Raw genomic sequence first — 18,301 nt, forward strand, 5'->3', positions numbered from 1 at the left:
TTAGTCTATAGGCACTTAAATAAATTTAAATTTGAAATTGAAGCTGCTTCTCTGATCCTAATGATATAGACTATTAAGAGACTTACTGGAAGAATCACTGATAAACCACTGCAACACTAATCTCACAATATGCAAAAGTTGCTTCAGATTACAAAATATTTCATTTTTTTAATCCAGTCACCAATACAGATGACAGTAATATAGTATATTACATATTCAAATCACTGGCAAGCCAGAAATGCCCCTTAGTTTACATCAGTCCAACTTTTTGTTTTAAGGAAAAATCACATCAAGATGCAAAAGAACTACTAGAAACACTTAACATTAAATCATTAGCCAAATTCAGCATCATTCATCCCACCTGTGATGCCCATGCACTGGCACAGCAATCAAGGAGCCTCAATCCTCACCATTAGCACCAGTGAGGGGCATGCACATTGGGGAGATAACAAGTCCACACACAGTAAAGTACAATTTCCCTTAAGAGCACACAGAGATCACAGTCAGTCTGGGGCTGGTTTCTCCCTTTCTCTCCAGATCCCCAATAAGACTCCCCACTGGCACACTTTTATGGTTCAGATCTCAGCTGAGTAGTCAAGCCAAAACCTCCAGTACCCTCCCTGTCCAACCAGTGCTTCGTGTCCCTGCCCAAGTAGCTGACACACACACACTTTGAGATTTGGTTTATATACAAACACACAGACATTTCTTGGGAAGGCTGGCACAGGTTCATCAGCTATGCCCCCACCTGCCAGGCTATAAGGTAGTAATCACCCACCAGCTACTCTTATCAGCTACTAATAAAGCCCTTCCCAAAGGATGACCAATTTCACTGTGTAATATTACTGTTATCCAAATAGTAAGTGTGCTGAACAGCAAGACTATTGGAGTGGCTTGGTCAGTATCACCAAATACATGCGATGTAATCTAAGAGCTTAAATTATCTCTACACAAAAAGCCACAGTTGAAAGGTTTAAAATATTCAATAATAAGTAATAAAAGCACAAGACAAATCTTATCAATTCAACACAGTGCTAATCAAGAGTTCAGAGATAACAGAAAACTTTTAAAACAATATTGTAGGATAGTCTGACATAAATATAGAAAACAGCTAGGCTAATCTGGTTATATTTCTATCTAACTCTAAGAGAAACATTGTTCTAAATAACTTACATACAGAGCAAAGCAAGTGCTGGTGAGATGTTGTCATCCTCAGACAAAATACAAAATGCTCCAATCTTTTTCTCTGAGAAAGTCTTAAATTGATAATAGAGTACTGCTAAGTCATTTCACATTACATCATTTTATCACTTCTCTGTTAGTTCCCAGGCTAACAGAAACTCACAATTTACATTTCTTGTAAGATGCACCTGAACAGGAAGCCACAGCAATAAAAAACAATTTTAAATGTAAAACCTTAGTAATTATGTCTTAAATTAAGACAATAAAAAAATGTGCTAGCGCAGACATCTTGTCTCTGAGCTTGAAATCAACCACAGTTGTAATTCTTTACTTAACAGCTTTCTTCCAGCAGGGTGCACTGTGGTTAAATTTTTGAAGTTCAGCATATAACTCAGTTTTCTTACATTTATAAAAACAAGCTAAGCTGGTAACCTTCACACCTCCTTTCTGAATATGTCAGCTCAAAATAATCTCCAGACCTTTTATATATAATTTATCCCTTTCTACAGGAATCATTCCAGAGGCATTCAAGCTGCATAAATCCTGTCTCTGCCAGAAATCAATTCTCTCTAGATTCCCAAACATTTTACATCTCTGTCCTTTAACAAACATCTTTGCAAACTTTATCTACAAACAAAATTTTCAGCTTTATTAATGATTCTCATCTCCTATGTAATGTACAACATGGTTTTTGAAACAGATTTGTCACCAACAATTTCATTTACACTGCTACAAACTATACCTTTGACAGTATGAACAATGACATCCTCAGAGCAGAGGCGTCATACGTCTGGCAAGAACTCTTGACACTGTTTGTTATGCTCTTCTTCCGAATAAACTCACTAGAACTAACTTTGGTGACAACACAATATTATGACTAAAAAATTACCTTGCTAACCATACTTTTAAATTCAATGCCAACAATACTCCTTCCTGTAAAGGCACCCTATTGTGTGTTGTACCTCATAGTTCAGTATCCAGTCCTCTTCTCTTTTCTTCTTACTCTTCTAAAAGATCTCTCTCTCTTGATCTATCATCAGTTAAACTAGTTCTATATTACTTTTTTAGAGAAATCATTTAACTCTGTTACTCAAAGCAATGTAAAGTACAATGGACTATCACAATGGACCATTAGTAGTAGCCTAAGCATATACTCCAATAAATCTAGAATCTCAGTTTTTGGCACCCAGCAAGCCCTTTCCAAAGCCAACCATATTCCCTTTGTCAATAACCAGAAATACTTCCGACTCACTCAACCTTCAAACATCATAGCAAATTAAATATCTCCAAAGTTACATTTCAATTGAAGTTCCTCTATAAAGAATCCCACCTTCTCACCCATTCAGCCCAGATGGCTGTAGACAGAAATGCATTAATATAGATTTCTGCTCATAACTATCCACTCTACAACACTCACCTTCTGCAGATAATGCAAAATAAGTCAATTTGCCGTGCTAGTCAGCTCACAGTTCCATGATTCTGAACTACTCAAAAAGAGCAATTGTCTTCCAATTCCAAGTAGGGCAAGTACTTTATGGGAGCACTGATCCTTTAAACCAACAACCTTCCTACTGCTCACCTCTCAAAGATAATACACCTACCATCAGAAAGAGGCAATCACATTTGTAAGACCCCCATTTGGGAATTGCATTTGTGGAGATAGCATTTCATAAACTAACCACAGCACTGTGAAGTCACATTCCAGTTGATATCAGAAAAGAGAATACCAGAAAAGGTTCTAAAAAAGCTGAAAACATCACCTTCTTAAATCTAACTCTTTTTAATGCTATAGAGATAATGGTTGATGTAAAGATGCAAATCATATGCATCATACTATATAGTAACTACAATTTACATATATTTATTATTTGTGTATTTTATTTTACATTTCTTAACTGGGTATATCCAGCTGGGCAAGTAGCCCCATTTTTCAGTGGAGACCCAGGGAGAAAAGCTCCATAAAAACAGTGCAAAAAAAGATTACAAAAATTTTATAAAAAATTACAAAGAAGATACAAAAAGTTTAACAGTTGCCTACAATCACAATTTACAAAAAGAGAATGTAAACAGAAAACATTACATTTCCTAAGTCTTACTACAGACAGTAATAAGAAACTCATTAGATACATAACTAAAATAAACCACTGGAGTATTTGTGGTATTTTCTTTGGTAGAAGTAAGACGAGGAGAAGATAGCAGAAAAGAAACATTTGATTAATGGCATGAGAAACTAGCCAGGAGTATTACAGGAGCAAAGCCATTGTTGAGCTATACTTGTCTTAAAATATGTTCTTCCTAAGATATGTATGTTCTTCACAATGTGAACAATTAATATTGGAATGCCATCTTAGTTTATTTTTCTTATGTATTTTCCTTATTCACATCATCTTATATGTGCTCTTTCATGAGCTTCAGATATGGCTGAAAAAGTTCAATTTAACAAGTTAATCTATTCAGTTAAGAAAGTGAAATAAATAAATAAATACATATTCTATATCCATGCATGAAGTAGTCCTAAAAATGGCTGTCCTCATAGTATAATGCAAACAACATGAAATTATCACTTTATGAGCCAGCAATGAGGTAGCAATCAATCTGGCTAACATAATGATAGTTCTGACAGCTGGCCATATTTTGACTCCGTTGTTTGAATGCCATATGTTTCTCCTAAGGTATGTGAATGTTTAGCTATTATTGTCAAACCCTTACTTACAGTATGTTCTTGGTCTCTATAGCCAGGAAATTCAGCCAGTGCACACAAATACCTGTTCTGACAGTGGCCACTTAACTGTGTTCTTATATTTAGGATATGAAGACTACTCAAACACAAATAACTAATGTACAGTCTTAAGCCCAGCAGTGAACATTATAAGTTTCAAGGGGCAGTCATGTTTGGTAAAATTCAATCTCAAAGTGCCTTCTGTTAGTTCCTGCAAATCACATTGAAATGACATGTGAAACATTAAAAGACAACCTAATTCACATATGTAGAAGCCAGCAGATATATACTGCGAGGATTAAATGTCACATGTGAAGAAAGTTTGTGAAGGAGGATGTGTGAAGATGGAAACTAAGCAGATATCATTAATCAGTTCATGTAAAACAAAAAAACATTTTTTCCTTCTTAGAGCACTAACATGATCAAAGCCAACAATACAATCATCACATTTAAACAGATGCATTATGTAATGGAAGTTTCATGTCACTAATTAAGGCACTACGGGACACCAGCAATGACGTCTCATAGAGTTTAACTGTTTTTCTGTCCACCATACCTTAATCATATAAAGCAAATATTCTCATGTTTTCCATGACTGAACCGTATATAAAATGTGACTGTGCATTTAAAGACCACATTCTTTCACCTCCTACCAAATACAATATGCTTTAAAAACACGTTCTTATTGAGCACAAAAATGTAAATGTTAGTACTTTTGCCTAATGAAAAAAGAGGGTATGTTTGCTTCATGTTTAAACATGTTTAAAATATAGCTAGTCTACCCTGCTTATGTACCATAAAATTACTATTAACCCCAGAGATTACTAACTGGTAGAATAGACACAGTAGATGAATATCTGCATGTATATTACTTTAGACAGGTATCCTTGCAGCTAAGCATTCATTTTATCACTTTAGTTTTTCCACACTTCGTACCTTAATGTGTTATGCTGCTGTTTTTGGACCATCTGCATTGAATTAATTCAGCTCAACTAGATAGAAGACTTATAAACAGAACCAGTTCAATCCCCTGAGCTGTACATCAGAGTGAATGCACTGTAGCATAGTGACAAGGTCACCAAACTGCTAATTCAGATATTCCAGCTTGAAGCATGTCACAGAGCCTGACTGCCACAAAATGTAAATGGGAAGAGAATGAACTGAAAAAACAGCAGACATAAAGGTAAGAATGGTCCTAGTTTACAGTCTGCATGGGGAAATCTGTTTGCTTGCATGGCTTACTTCTATATCTGTACAGATGGCATAACCAGTAGATATTTGGTACATTTCTGACTCCAGGCCAGTAAATGGAACACGACTTTACAGCTGTCATAGTGCATGTTGTACTTTTTTTTTGTTTTTTTTTTTTTGTTTTTTTTATGGGCTCTAATATGTTATTTAGTGTTCCTCAGCTCCTCAGGGGGGCAGAAGAGAAGCAACGGAAATCAAGTATTTGCCAGTGTTAAATGTTTCATTGGGTGGTATACCTGGCTGGTCAAAATTATTTACGTTGGCCAAGATCAGCAATGTAAGAACTGCTGGATACATGAAGTGATGCAGACAGATACTATAAGCAAAAGTCATGACGTATGTACAACAAACTGTTAAATATGCAACTTATGCTGGGGAAAAAAAAAAATATATATATATATATATATATATATATATATATATATATAAAACACACACACAGAGCCCCCCCAACACACACACACACACACACACACACACACACACACATATATATTGTATAGTCTCATAAACGTGTTTATTATTTTATCCATTGAGCAGAAGCAGCTACTCAGGTTGCCTTCATAATGGGTTGGAAAACTTGTACCAATGCTGCTTGCCATTGCTGGGGGGGGCGGTGAGTGTCAACTGTCATGGCTTGACCTGTCCCTTCCTATGTAACTATGTAGGATCACTCTTCTGTCAAGGGCTTCTGTCCCCCAAGGTGTTTAGTAAAGGGAATACAGAGTCTGCAAAAAGAGGAGTCTTCTTATGTCCCTGAGCATGATAACCTGGGTATACAGCACGAATGAACAGATAGATAATAATCATGAACCTTGGGTCAGTGGGACATGCCCCAATATCACTATTCTTTACTGCCACCACGTGTGTGTGTGTGTGTGTGTGTGTGTGTGTGTGTGTGTGTGTGTGTGTGTGTGTGTGTGTGTGTGTCAGAGAGACGTGATTCGCTGGTATTTTTTAGGTATTGTACATCACACTCCAGACTGCATACCATGTCATATCTATGGAGTACTTGTGTTGTGGTTTTACATGCATGTGACTCAAAAAATTGCATGGCACTTTACTAATCCCATATGCATGTGCACTAAGGCCTGTTTAAATCTCATTAGCATACTTATTCACCATCAGCAAGTTTTGGTATGTAGTTGTTAGCATTTGTAACTGGTACAACATTTGGTAGCCCTTTTACTGTGGGGGAGACATATTTAGGATTTATTAACCCTCATGTCATATTGCTGATTGCTGTTTTCATTTTACTGTGTGTATTTTGCTGCACAGTGATTAGTAGTAAGCAATGTGCTGCTGTATTAATGATGTGGACAGATGAGCAACTGAGTGCTCAGTATAATTAATATCCTACGTACAAGCCACATTTGTTGAACTTCTGCGATTTGTCAGCTTTATGAAGCAGGAGACTGACTTGATCCTGAAAGACCTGCATATATACATACATGCACACAAATGCGCGCACACACACACACACACACACACACACACTATATATATATATATATATATATATATATATATATATATATATATATATATATATATGTGTGTGTGTGTGTATAAAAACACCCTACAAAGGGACCTGCAACAACCAAAAGCACAAGCTGAGTGAGTGACGTGGTCACAGACATAAATGCATCAGAAGGGACACATACACTGGGTGTGGCAGGAGAAAGGGGACAGTCTCAGCCCCACTCTCATGGGAGGGGAGGCATCACATGCATACTCTGCTGTGCAGGCTCTGTGTACTCACATTGCAAAAGATGTAATTGAGGGGCATATTGGATGTTAATAGCCTTATTTTATTAGTGCATCCTCAGGATATGAGCTTGCTGGTGTGACACAGGTGGTACAATCCACACCTTCAGAGATGATAGTTGGCTCTGCTCTATTCTCACCATAGCAGATCGAGTGTTGTAGGCATTCTGTTACAGCTGCCATAGCTATTACTGAAGGTGATGCCCTCATACAGCATGCAGACCTGTTGTTGGCATGCATAGAATTGCAGGCCAAGAATGAGTGAGCGCTGTAGGAAATGGGCCATGCACTGGACCATCTTGGCAAAGGACTACAATGTGCAACTACAACAAAAGGATGAAGACAAGACTGGTGTGGTCAAGCAGTTGCAGATGTGTAATACAAACTTTTCTAGACTGTGCAAGAAGGTTCATGCCTGGTACAGTACTATCTGTGATTTAGCGACACTATAATCTTCCACGCTGCAATGGCCGTAAACTTGTTTCACATTCTGCAGATGTCAGTTGGTACAGGTTCATAAGTTCATAGGTGTTTACTAGGCTAATGAACACAAGGGCCTTTTTAAGCTTAGCCATGCATCCAAAACCTCTGACAAGTTTTGGTACCCTTGATGAGCATAAGCAGGGACTTAGAAGATTAAATATTTACACTTTGCAGGTTCTGTCATTGGTTTCCATGACAATCAATGTGTGACAGACAACCCCCACTTCTGCTTCATTGTTAACCACCATCTGTGGGAAGTCCAATTGCCTAGACTATTTATGGGTACCACTGATGATATGCTCACCAGACCTCACAGGGAACATCAATCACCTACATCACCATCTCCAAAGACTACACGCAGAGGACATGGATGTTGCTGATCACAGATCACTGAACAGCAGACATGTAAGAAAAGCACCCCAGCTATGGTGTGTGGGTTGGAGAGATATGAGGGCTTGCCTTTCCAAGGTCTGCACATGGGATGAGCCTACAATGTATACCTGCATATTGTTTGGAATGTGTTGTAATGCTAATTCTGACCCTTTGCATTATGTTTCTATATAAATGTATCTGTGCTTAACATATTAGATGATTGCAAGCATTATCATTTAATTTAAATTAATTTTAATATCTAACTGTATGCATACTATCCAAACACTGCAACACACATCTGCTGTGCATGGTCTGGCCACTGTTTTTGTTGTTGTTGTTGTTGCTGCTGTTGAGTAACTCTTCATGATAATAGTGATGAGGGAATATCATTATTTTGTCCCTAGTATCATTGTTTAATGAAATCTTAGAAAGTGAGAGGATGCCTGAGGAATGGAGAAAAAGTATTTTGGTACCGATTTTTAAGAATAAGGGTGATGTGCAGAGCTGTAGTAACTACAGAGGGATTAAATTGATCAGTCACAGCATGAAGTTATGGGAAAGAGTAGTGGAAGCTAGGTTAAGAAGAGAGGTGATGATTAGTGAGCAGCAGTATGGTTTCATGCCGGGAAAGAGCAGTACAGATGCGATGTTTGCTCTGGGAGTGTTGATGGAGAAGTACAGAGAATGTCAGAAGGAGTTGCATTGTGTTTTTGTAGACTTAGAGAAAGCATATGACAGGGTGCCTAGAGAGGAGTTGTGGTATTGTATGAGGAAGTCAGGAGTGTCAGAGAAGTATGTAAGAGTGGTACAGGATATGTACGAGGGTAGTGTGACAGCGGTGAGGTCTGCGGTGGGAGTGACGGATGCGTTTAAGGTGGAGGTGGGGTTACACAAGGATCAGCTCTGAGCCTGTTCTTATTTGCAATGGTGATGGACAGGTTGACAGATGAGATCAGACAGGAGTCCCCATGGACTATGATGTTTGCAGATGACATTGTGATCTGCAGTGAGAGTAGGGAACAGGTGGAGGAGACCCTGGAGAGATGGAGATATGCTCTAGAGATAAGAGGAATGAAGGTCAGCAGGACTAAGACAGAATATATGTGTGTGAATGAGAGGGTGGATAGAGGAATGGTGAGGATGCAAGGAGTAGAGGTGGCGAAGGTGGATGAGTTTAAATACTTGGGGTCAATAGTTCAGAGTAACGGTGAGTGTGGAAGAGAGGTGAAGAAGAGAGTACAGGCAGGATGGAGTGGGTGGAGAAAAGTGTCAGGAGTCATTTGTGACAGACGAGTACCTGTAAGAGTGAAAGGGAAGGTCCACAAGAGTGTAGTGAGACCAGCTATGTTATATGGGTTGGAGACAGTGGCATTGACAAAAAGGCAGGAGTTTGAGCTGGATGTGGCAGAGTTAAAGATGTTAAGATTTGCACTGGGTATGACGAGGGTGGACAGGATTAGGAATAAGTATATTAGAGGGTCAGCCCAGGTTGGAAGGTTTGGAGACAAAGCCAGAGAGGCAAGATTACGTTGGTTTGGACATGTGCTGAGGAGGGATGCTGAGTATATTGGGAAAAAGATGCTAAGGATGAAGCTACCAGGTAACAGGAAAAGAAGGCCTAAGATAAGATTTATGGATGTGGTGAGAGAGGACATGCAGGTGGTTGGTGTGAAAGAGCAAGATGCAGAGGACAGGATGAAATGGAAACAGGTGATCCACTGTGGCAACCCCTGACGGGAACAGCCGAAAGAGGATGATGATCATGCAGCATCATCAGGTGATGGATAGGGGTGTGACAATGTTGTGTGTGAGGTTGTGTAATCTGCAATAGGCTCTGAATATCTAGCAGGCATTTATGGTAGTGCACTGCACTGCACTGCATCATTTTTCTAGAGTCATCAAGAGACAAGAACTTCATTTCATTCCCTCCAGTGAAGTTATTTTTTGTTTATATTCAACCTCCCAATATGATTGGCCTGAGACTTAAAATAAAATGCAGTTATCACCTCATAGTTCAAACAAATGTTCACATTTCTAGAACTATGTTACTAGAAACTGTAAATGACAAACTATTCAGCACAAAGTAATCTACTAGGATTACAGACAGGTACATATATCTATTAGAAATGATTTCTTTGGTCACATACCAGCTGACAATTTATGGAGTAATTTCCATGCTAGTTTACACAGATACATGCAACAATGGTGGTAGGGATATAAACCGTGGTACATGTAGCACCCACTGTGCTAAGTGTACCTAGCAGGTGGCATATTGAGTGAAATCAGTGTATCACTAGCTTCTGCTCAGCCTCTGTCTATGAAATCCCAAAATACATCATTGCAAGGGGCATAAGATACTTGAGAAACTGCTGTAGCATTAAGGTGGAGGAGGCCTACAAAATCCTAGTAGCATACCCAATGGCTTTCTGGAATGTTCCCATAGCCAGTATCATCACTGCCATTATTCTTCTTCTTTATAGGGTTATTGACTGACTCCTATTTCTGTATACCACTACCATCTACATATGTTATAGAAAAGTACTATAGCCTGTGAGTCCATATGGAAACAGTTGAAGAACTCCTACTGGAAGGGAAATGTTGACTACAGACTGGGCCTAACGAACCACCTAACATGGCAGTGACACATGGTCTGGTTAGTAAATAATACCCCAGCTCTTGCTGTTGTATATTTTTTAATGTATGGTGCTAAATTCAAAATCCTTAGTAACTATACCTAATGATGTCGCTATTACTTTTTAACTATAGCATGAGATAAAAGATGTGCATCTATGTATGTACCCGGAATACTTAATGAATCGTGTTCAGAAAAATTGGGTGTTGGCTTCCTCTGCATATGTGCATTATTGGCATCTTGCCAAATGTTGACTACTCTTTGAGGATGAAGAATGATTGAATGTATGTCTGTGATTTGAACAAAGCTTTAATAGGCATTTTCGGCCATGCATTATTCATACACATTATAAACTGTGTTTAAGAACATGACCTTATATCATTAGCTTTCTGAAGGAGTTTCTCTAGGAGTACTTTACATAAGGCATGCCTCAGTTCACAGAAGGTTCAAGAAAGGGTGAAAAATAACCCATGCCATAATTAGCCTGTAGGATGTGCCATTCTCCTCCAGTATGACACTCCATGTCAAAGGCACTAAAATATACTATGGACATTCAGTTTCAAGTCATAAGAAGTCCAGATGGTATCCAAGTGACTAAGGGCAGTGTTTAACACCTCCACAGTTATGTAGCTAGGGAAATATGCACCTAGGACATTACAGCAGTGTTATGATATTTTTATGTGATCTACATAGACACTTCAAAGTGAGCCTAAGGGCTGTTGACTGTAAACTGCAAAAAGCAACAATATGGTGCTGCACTGACACACATTGAATGCCATCTTCATTTCAGCTCATGCAAGAAAGGTTACTATATGGCACAAGGTCATTATCATTGCCAATGTATGTGAGCCAGAATTTCCCCATTTACCTCCTACCAGCTTTAATTATGGGAAATTTCAAAAGGCAGCTCCTGTATGACTCCTGTGCTGTACATACAATCATACCTCTAAACCTCTCAGCATAAAAACTATGGACAAAACCAAAAATAATAGGAGAACAAATGCCCAAAATCAGGGACAGATTTTAAATATAGTTCTTTTAAACTTAGGAAGTTGTTGGATAATAGAATTTGCCTTAAAATGCATTTTTTTGAAGAAATAAAATCTGAAACTCATATTTCTATTATTATTTCCTGACTTCACTCTTCAATAATTTGCCAGAAAAACACAAATTTTACTAGGACTAAACTAGATATATATATATATATATATATATATATATATATATATATATATATATATATATATATATATATATATATATATATATATGGTTTACTATCAATATTACAAAAGGCAAAATGATTTCCATTCATCACAATACCAAAGTAAACCATCGAATCCGGAATCCTGACTACTTCATAATGTCAACCCAAATGATCGAGACATTTCAGTTGACATTGTCACCAAAAACATCACGTGATAGCTGTATAGGAGCTGATGTAAATCAAACTCCTATACGAAATATCACGTTTTTGCAGGAGGGCAAGCACCCCTGTGCCCCCACACCCCCTGCTACTAATATATTCCAACTCCAAGATCGCACTACAGTGGGGCTATGGATGAATTTCCATTCCCCACTGTATCGCGATCTCCGTACATATACTCTAACACACTTATGCAAATGCACTTCTGCATTTGCATAAGTGTGTTCGACTATCCCATACACTTTTCACTTTGTGCACGACATTCTGATTTTCTGCAGCATACGTGCCAACAGAATGTAGTTCACACAAATGATAGTAAACTATATATATATCAAAATATATAAAATATATATATATATATATATATATTTATTGCATTTGTTTACCAGGAAAGACCACTGGGCTTAAAAGAGCCCATTTTCAGTGGAGGCCCGAGGAGAAAAGCTCCAACAAGTACATAGATACAGAAAATATTATAATAACATTAACTGGTACAAAAGTAGATACAGTGTTACAGACAGTGATTACAATAGAATATATACATAAAAGCAGGAAATTTGTTGTTTGCCAGATGAATTCAGTCAGAGAGATATAAACAGAAATATATTAATCAGCATTATTGTACGAGTATCAACAAGTGATGAAAAATAATAATTATGGAGAAAATATCATCAGTCAGCAGTAGCAAAAAGCACAGAAGTTTAGTAATCATATAAGGAGAAAGAAGAAGTTAAGGTTATAGAGCAGGAATATAGCCAGGAAGAGTTGATATCTATATATAGATAGATAGATAGATAGATAGATAGATAGATAGATAGATAGATAGATAGATACAGATAGGCAGATAGCTATAGATAAAGATATATATATATATATATATATATATATATATATATATATATATATATATATATACATATATGGCCAAAAATCTTGACACTCTGTGAAATTCTGGACAGTTTAGAAGTATGTCTGCAAATGTCTGTATGTATCTAAGTCAGCCTGTGTGAATGTGTGCAGGACAACATTTCTCAAATGATGACATCAGCCTGCCTGAAGAAGCCAGGATCTGTCTCTACAGAGATCCTAGCAAGTTTGAAAATGTAGTGTCCTTGACACATTAACAATGCAGAATTGTTTTAGTGTGAGATCAGGCTAGATGTGCATTTGATTGTAAATAAAATGCTTAAAGAATAATATATGATGCCAAATACTGGGCCTGCACATACGTGTGAGTGGATCTGTGTGTGGATCTGTGTGTTTGTATGTATATATGGATGACTATTTAATGGAGGCTCAAGGCCTTTTCTGTGTTTTGAAGAAGGATCACTCTCTCATTCTGATAGAGTCACAGAAATTTTGCATTACATGTATGCTACAGCTAACTGTACAAGTCAAGTACTGCTGTCTAATTACTGTGATATATTCAACCACAATAAACTATTGTGCTTAACAGCCATATAAATAAAGCAAACTAGCCAGTAGAAAGCTTGCGCTATTGTTTTATTGCAGAATGAACATTACAAAAAAGATGCACTCAGCCAGACAGACACTCAGATGAGTATATGTCATGAATATAAGAGGAAGAGACAGCATATAAGTATAGCACACTCCCTTCCAGCTTTGCTACAGTTTCCATGCCAACAACCACATGGCAATTTAAATGTGAAGATTTGATAACAACATTAGTATATCCACAGCAGTGATTTTCCTTTTGCTGCTAACCATTTTCATCATGCAGAGATACTGTAAAATGATATTAGCTTCACACAGTTATTGCATTTAAGCTTTGTATAATTTTTTTCATTTATATTTTGGCTTCCTTTTTCTATGCTGTCTTCCATGGGCCATATCCCATCCCCCTCCTCAATCTCCACAACAGGGCAGATTGCCAGCTAGCTAGCGAGCTTGTCTTCAAAGCTACATTCAAAAATTAATTTCAGTTCATTAAGCCCTTCCCCAGTTTCCTGGATCACCTTCTAATTTTGTCTGCTCAGGCACTCTGCTGAGGGGGTGGGTATTTGGCTGTATTGTAGGTGGCCAACATACACATACCTTGGTATCTACACTTACAGGAAGACTGCCTAATCACTGAGATTCAGCTTGTGGATGAAATACATGCCAGGCTGTGGATGACATGTCAGTCCACTCTGTTGTAATCCACTATCTGGTCATCACTGATGGCATGGCAGATAAAGCATTACCAGTAACACTTAGGATCCCTATGTCTACAATGACACACAATGCATTCAACACAGCTAGTGGCTAAGGCAAGATAGTGCTACGCAACACAAACTGCTGCAAATCCAATGATGTATCCTAGCTAAGTCTCAAATATTTTTCTGTAAGATTTCCTTTATATTACTGCATGAAACCAACCTGTGCAACCTTTGCACTAACATTTATAAATCACAGCATGTTTTATTTGGTTCATTCCAATGTCATTATGCACTCATTTGATTATGTCTGTCATTTATATGTACTCATGCACTCTTGCACATGCTGTACGCAGCACTATGAAAGTTCTCGCACTGCTGCGCAACTACAATCTGTGAACTGGCAAGATCCTGTGCATTGCCAAGAGCCATGCAAAACACCTTTGAGTATTATGTAGTTTGTCTGTGAATTCCAGCCACTTCTTTTTCTGTATCCACTACCATCTTCAGCTACCTCTGTTACCTCTAGGGAAACCCACATTGTCATTTTATTCAGATTATGTAGCTCTATATATAGTACCTCATCATGTCGAAATATTTGCATCATTTCCCATTTCTATAACTTTAGAATGAGTTTTATAGTCTGTAGATCCTACTTATTAGTAAAAGTAATGGCCTTAGCTCATCATTCATTGCTCATACAACTACGTTCCCTGCAAGTAGAAGTAAAGGTTCCTCTCACCATTTGTGGCTTCTTATTTTATTTCCTCTGCCTTCTATTCATTTTCGTTAAGGCTTGACTGCATATGTAGATCAAGCATTATATATTATGTTCTTCCTAAACTGTTATACTGCAAAATCATATGCATAATACATGCAATCCAAAACATAAAATGAAGCATGACTTTACTAGAGCATGAATTTTACAGAAAAAGTACACTAAGTAAGATACACACTCATCAATAAACATGCTTTGCATATGTGTAGTAACATGTAGATCTGCCAAACTTCACATTAACACACATAATTTGTTTACATTTGCATAGATCAAACCCATTTGCAGTATCCGTCATTTCACGGAAAAAGATTACCATTAGTTGAAAGACCACATTGATGCAATGCACAAAATTTACTTCTCTTTAGCAAATGTCATCAGTTCACACACATACATTTAACTTGAAGGAAAGCCACTACAACCTCAAAATTAACTCTAATTCTAAAATTACTGCATTTTGGAGATACCTGCCACAAGGTACAATGAAGTGAGCTCCACTAAGTCTGACTCTGCCCATTATGTGATATATATATATATATATATATATATATATATATATATATATATATATATATATATATATATATATATATATAGCATGTATGAGGGTGTGTGTATTTGTGTACACGTGTATATATACATTATATATACATGTGCATATGTTCTGTTTTGTTTTCTCATTATGCTTGTAATGTTCGGATTGCACAGGTCTACAAATAATCCCTTGGGAATATAATCACTGGACTGCACCAAATAAAAAAATAATATTACCTTCGGGAATAGTTTAATGATATTACTTTTTTGAACCGAATAAGTGAAACTAAGACAGACAAAGATTAGTTTACACCCGTTCACTTCAGTAAATGTTTGAAAGAATATTTCAAGACATCACTGTCTGATATTAATCTATAAGCATTAGAAAAGTATAAAATGGAATTCTGATGACATGAGGTACTCCATCAAACTGTTTATATTTTTTTACAAAAATACATTGTACTGCTGTGTTCTACTGTTTACATTATGAAAAGCAACAAAGATGTTCTCCTTTAATAACTACAAAATAATTGTAATGTGTGTGTGAATGACCTTGTAAGTTTGATGTTTACTCATTAATTTTAAGGTAAAGTACTGCAGCATTAATCTCTGCTGGACCCATCAGTCATTCCACTTTACCCTTAACCAGGCAAAGATGAAGCGAGTGTAAGTAAACAGTACTGGAATTGTGCAAGGTGGCATGACCAACAAGCCCAGGAGTGTTATTTTATGCCAGCCTTATTAAAAAATGTTTTTCTTACCTTTTAAATAAACATGTCTGCCAGCATTTTTTGCTGCTCCTGTCCCTTTACACTGACGTAGTTTGGTGATGCGTGTCACATGCACATGTTGTCAGCTGAGTGTGGCTTTTGTCACTGGTACAGCAATGTTAAGTGAGTGAGGAGCTCTTCTTCTCAGATTTTGCATCCTTAATTAGGATGAGTTTAATTGAAAAAAATATATGTAAAAAATGCATAATTCAGTATATGGTCCCTAAGTCAAAGCATTTGGAGTTTTTTTTGCTCTGATAATTGTTGTTTACCACAATTAGAAACATCCAGTTTAACCAATCAGGTAGTTCATTTGTACAGCTACTTTAGAAGTAATGTATGATGCACTGTTACACAAGTGTTAGCCTATGCCTTAATTACATATCTTAGCAAGCATATCTATCTGAATGACTGTATGAATGCTGGATAGTTAAAAACTAAAACATTGAAGAGTAAATAGGCAAGGTGCTGGCAGTGTTTATTGATTCAGGGAATGCTATATATGTTAATGAACTAACTATATGTGTTAGGTAACAATTTATTATAGTTTTCTTTCAAGAATTACAATCATCACCACCATAGTGTGGTTATTAGAATGTAGAGAATGTGATAAACCTCCGTGGAGCAAAGAGCTTATTACACAGCTGTTATCAAATCATTTAATGTCCATGTTTTGCACTGAATGACTAGCTGCACATATCCTACGTCTGATTTTTAATACATATAGTGCATCACTTTCATAAACAGTTATTTAAGTAATTAAAAGATCTAGGCTTTCTTTAAAAGTAATGTGAGGCAATGTTCTGTTGAAAATTTGATAAATGTTGCTTGTGAGAGTTTCAATTTTATGTCCATTTTATGTCTCTTTGTGAAAAGCAAAGATTTTTTTTAATGTAATCCATTTGTATCCCAGTGGTACTGAATGCCTTTTTCTTTTTATTTCAGGAAATAGTCTGGTAACATTGTTGTGCCATCTATTTAATGTTCATGGGCTCATTCACCATTTTCAGTTAGACATGGTCAAATTGCACAGATTTTTTGGTAAGTATTACCTTTATTTTATTAGGAAAATATAATAATGATGCAAAAAACAGGAGAACAATATATTACAATACTGCATATTGTAGTAGCAGAATTAGTTTAGACTATGAGCTTTTGTAAGACTCTTCATTAAATTGGTTTCATTGAGACCCCAGTTTCTCATCAAAGGAAATGTCAATTTTGTCTATCCATCTGGGGTGTGTGCCTATGTATGCACTTCTGTGAGGTTTTTACCATCCATCATCTGAACTCCTGTCCCATACACCTGCTTCCAAAAACACTGCATCTTGTAATAACATTTTATTAACACTTCAGGGCAGTCTTAAAGTGAAACTTTCAAAAAGAAGTGTTTACAGTAATCATACTCCAATGAGTCTGGAAAATGATTATATTCTTTTCTCTTGTGCTTTTCTGACAGGGAAACAGGTTTAATAGGAACCAGTAAGTAAACTGTTTTCTGCTGAGTCAACTGTCTATCACTTATTGATAGCTTTGCTTAAGAGGAAACATATTGCTATGAAGAAATGAGTACATAGGGTACCTATCCGAACAGCGATTGCATTAGTGTTGAATACAGTACAAGTGGATATATTTTAAAAAAGCAGTAGGCATTCCCTTGAGGAAAAAAGAAGAAAATTAAATTTGCTTGATGTAGTGCACTGTTGTTTTTCAGTCTGGTACACACATACATAGTGGAGTGTAAAAGCCCAGTGTGGATTTAATGAGAGTAGGGTTCAACAATAAGGATAAATGGGTTAGATGCCCAGATGTAAGTGTTGCTTAAATCTTACATTTATTTCTTTTGGTAATTGTATAGAACAGGTGAATGCATGCCCATTTTCAGATTCAGCTTAGCTTAGGCTGACAGCAGCCTGGTTCAATGGAATAAAATGCAGGAACCCAATTCAAATCCAGAGAAAAAGACGTAGCATTATAAAAAGCAATATGATTTGTTCTAGTACAGTACAGTAGTCAAATAAACTAAAAATAAACAATTGTCAATACATGGTTACAAAATGTGACACAAATGTGGCAGAATGTAGCAATTAAAGGTTAAAATATAGTCAACAAAGGGGAAAGGTATGAAAGGTATGAAAGACTGTTTGTGTTTGAAACTACTCATGACAGAACTGTTCCAATGAAGATCTAGTCAGGAGAATATTAAATAAAGATTCCATGAAGGGATGGCCGGA

The 18,301-nt window shown here is 36.9% G+C and overlaps 1 protein-coding gene across 3 annotated transcripts in view; it reads left to right on the forward strand.

The window, feature by feature from the left end:
- PDE7B (phosphodiesterase 7B) overlaps positions 1 to 18,301 on the forward strand; it is a 2,106,446-nt gene that overhangs the window by 1,576,429 nt on the left and 511,716 nt on the right. For all 3 annotated transcript variants that reach the window (XM_044076350.1, XM_044076357.1, XM_044076343.1), the window contains one exon: positions 17,013 to 17,108. In XM_044076350.1, coding sequence (XP_043932285.1) covers positions 17,013 to 17,108 — 96 coding nt within the window. The remainder of the gene's footprint in view (positions 1 to 17,012; positions 17,109 to 18,301) is intronic.

Source organism: Protopterus annectens, chromosome 1.part1, assembly GCF_019279795.1.
Source record: "Protopterus annectens isolate FY-2018-M chromosome 1.part1, PAN1.0, whole genome shotgun sequence".
In the NCBI taxonomy this organism is placed as follows: Eukaryota; Metazoa; Chordata; order Ceratodontiformes; family Protopteridae; genus Protopterus; species Protopterus annectens.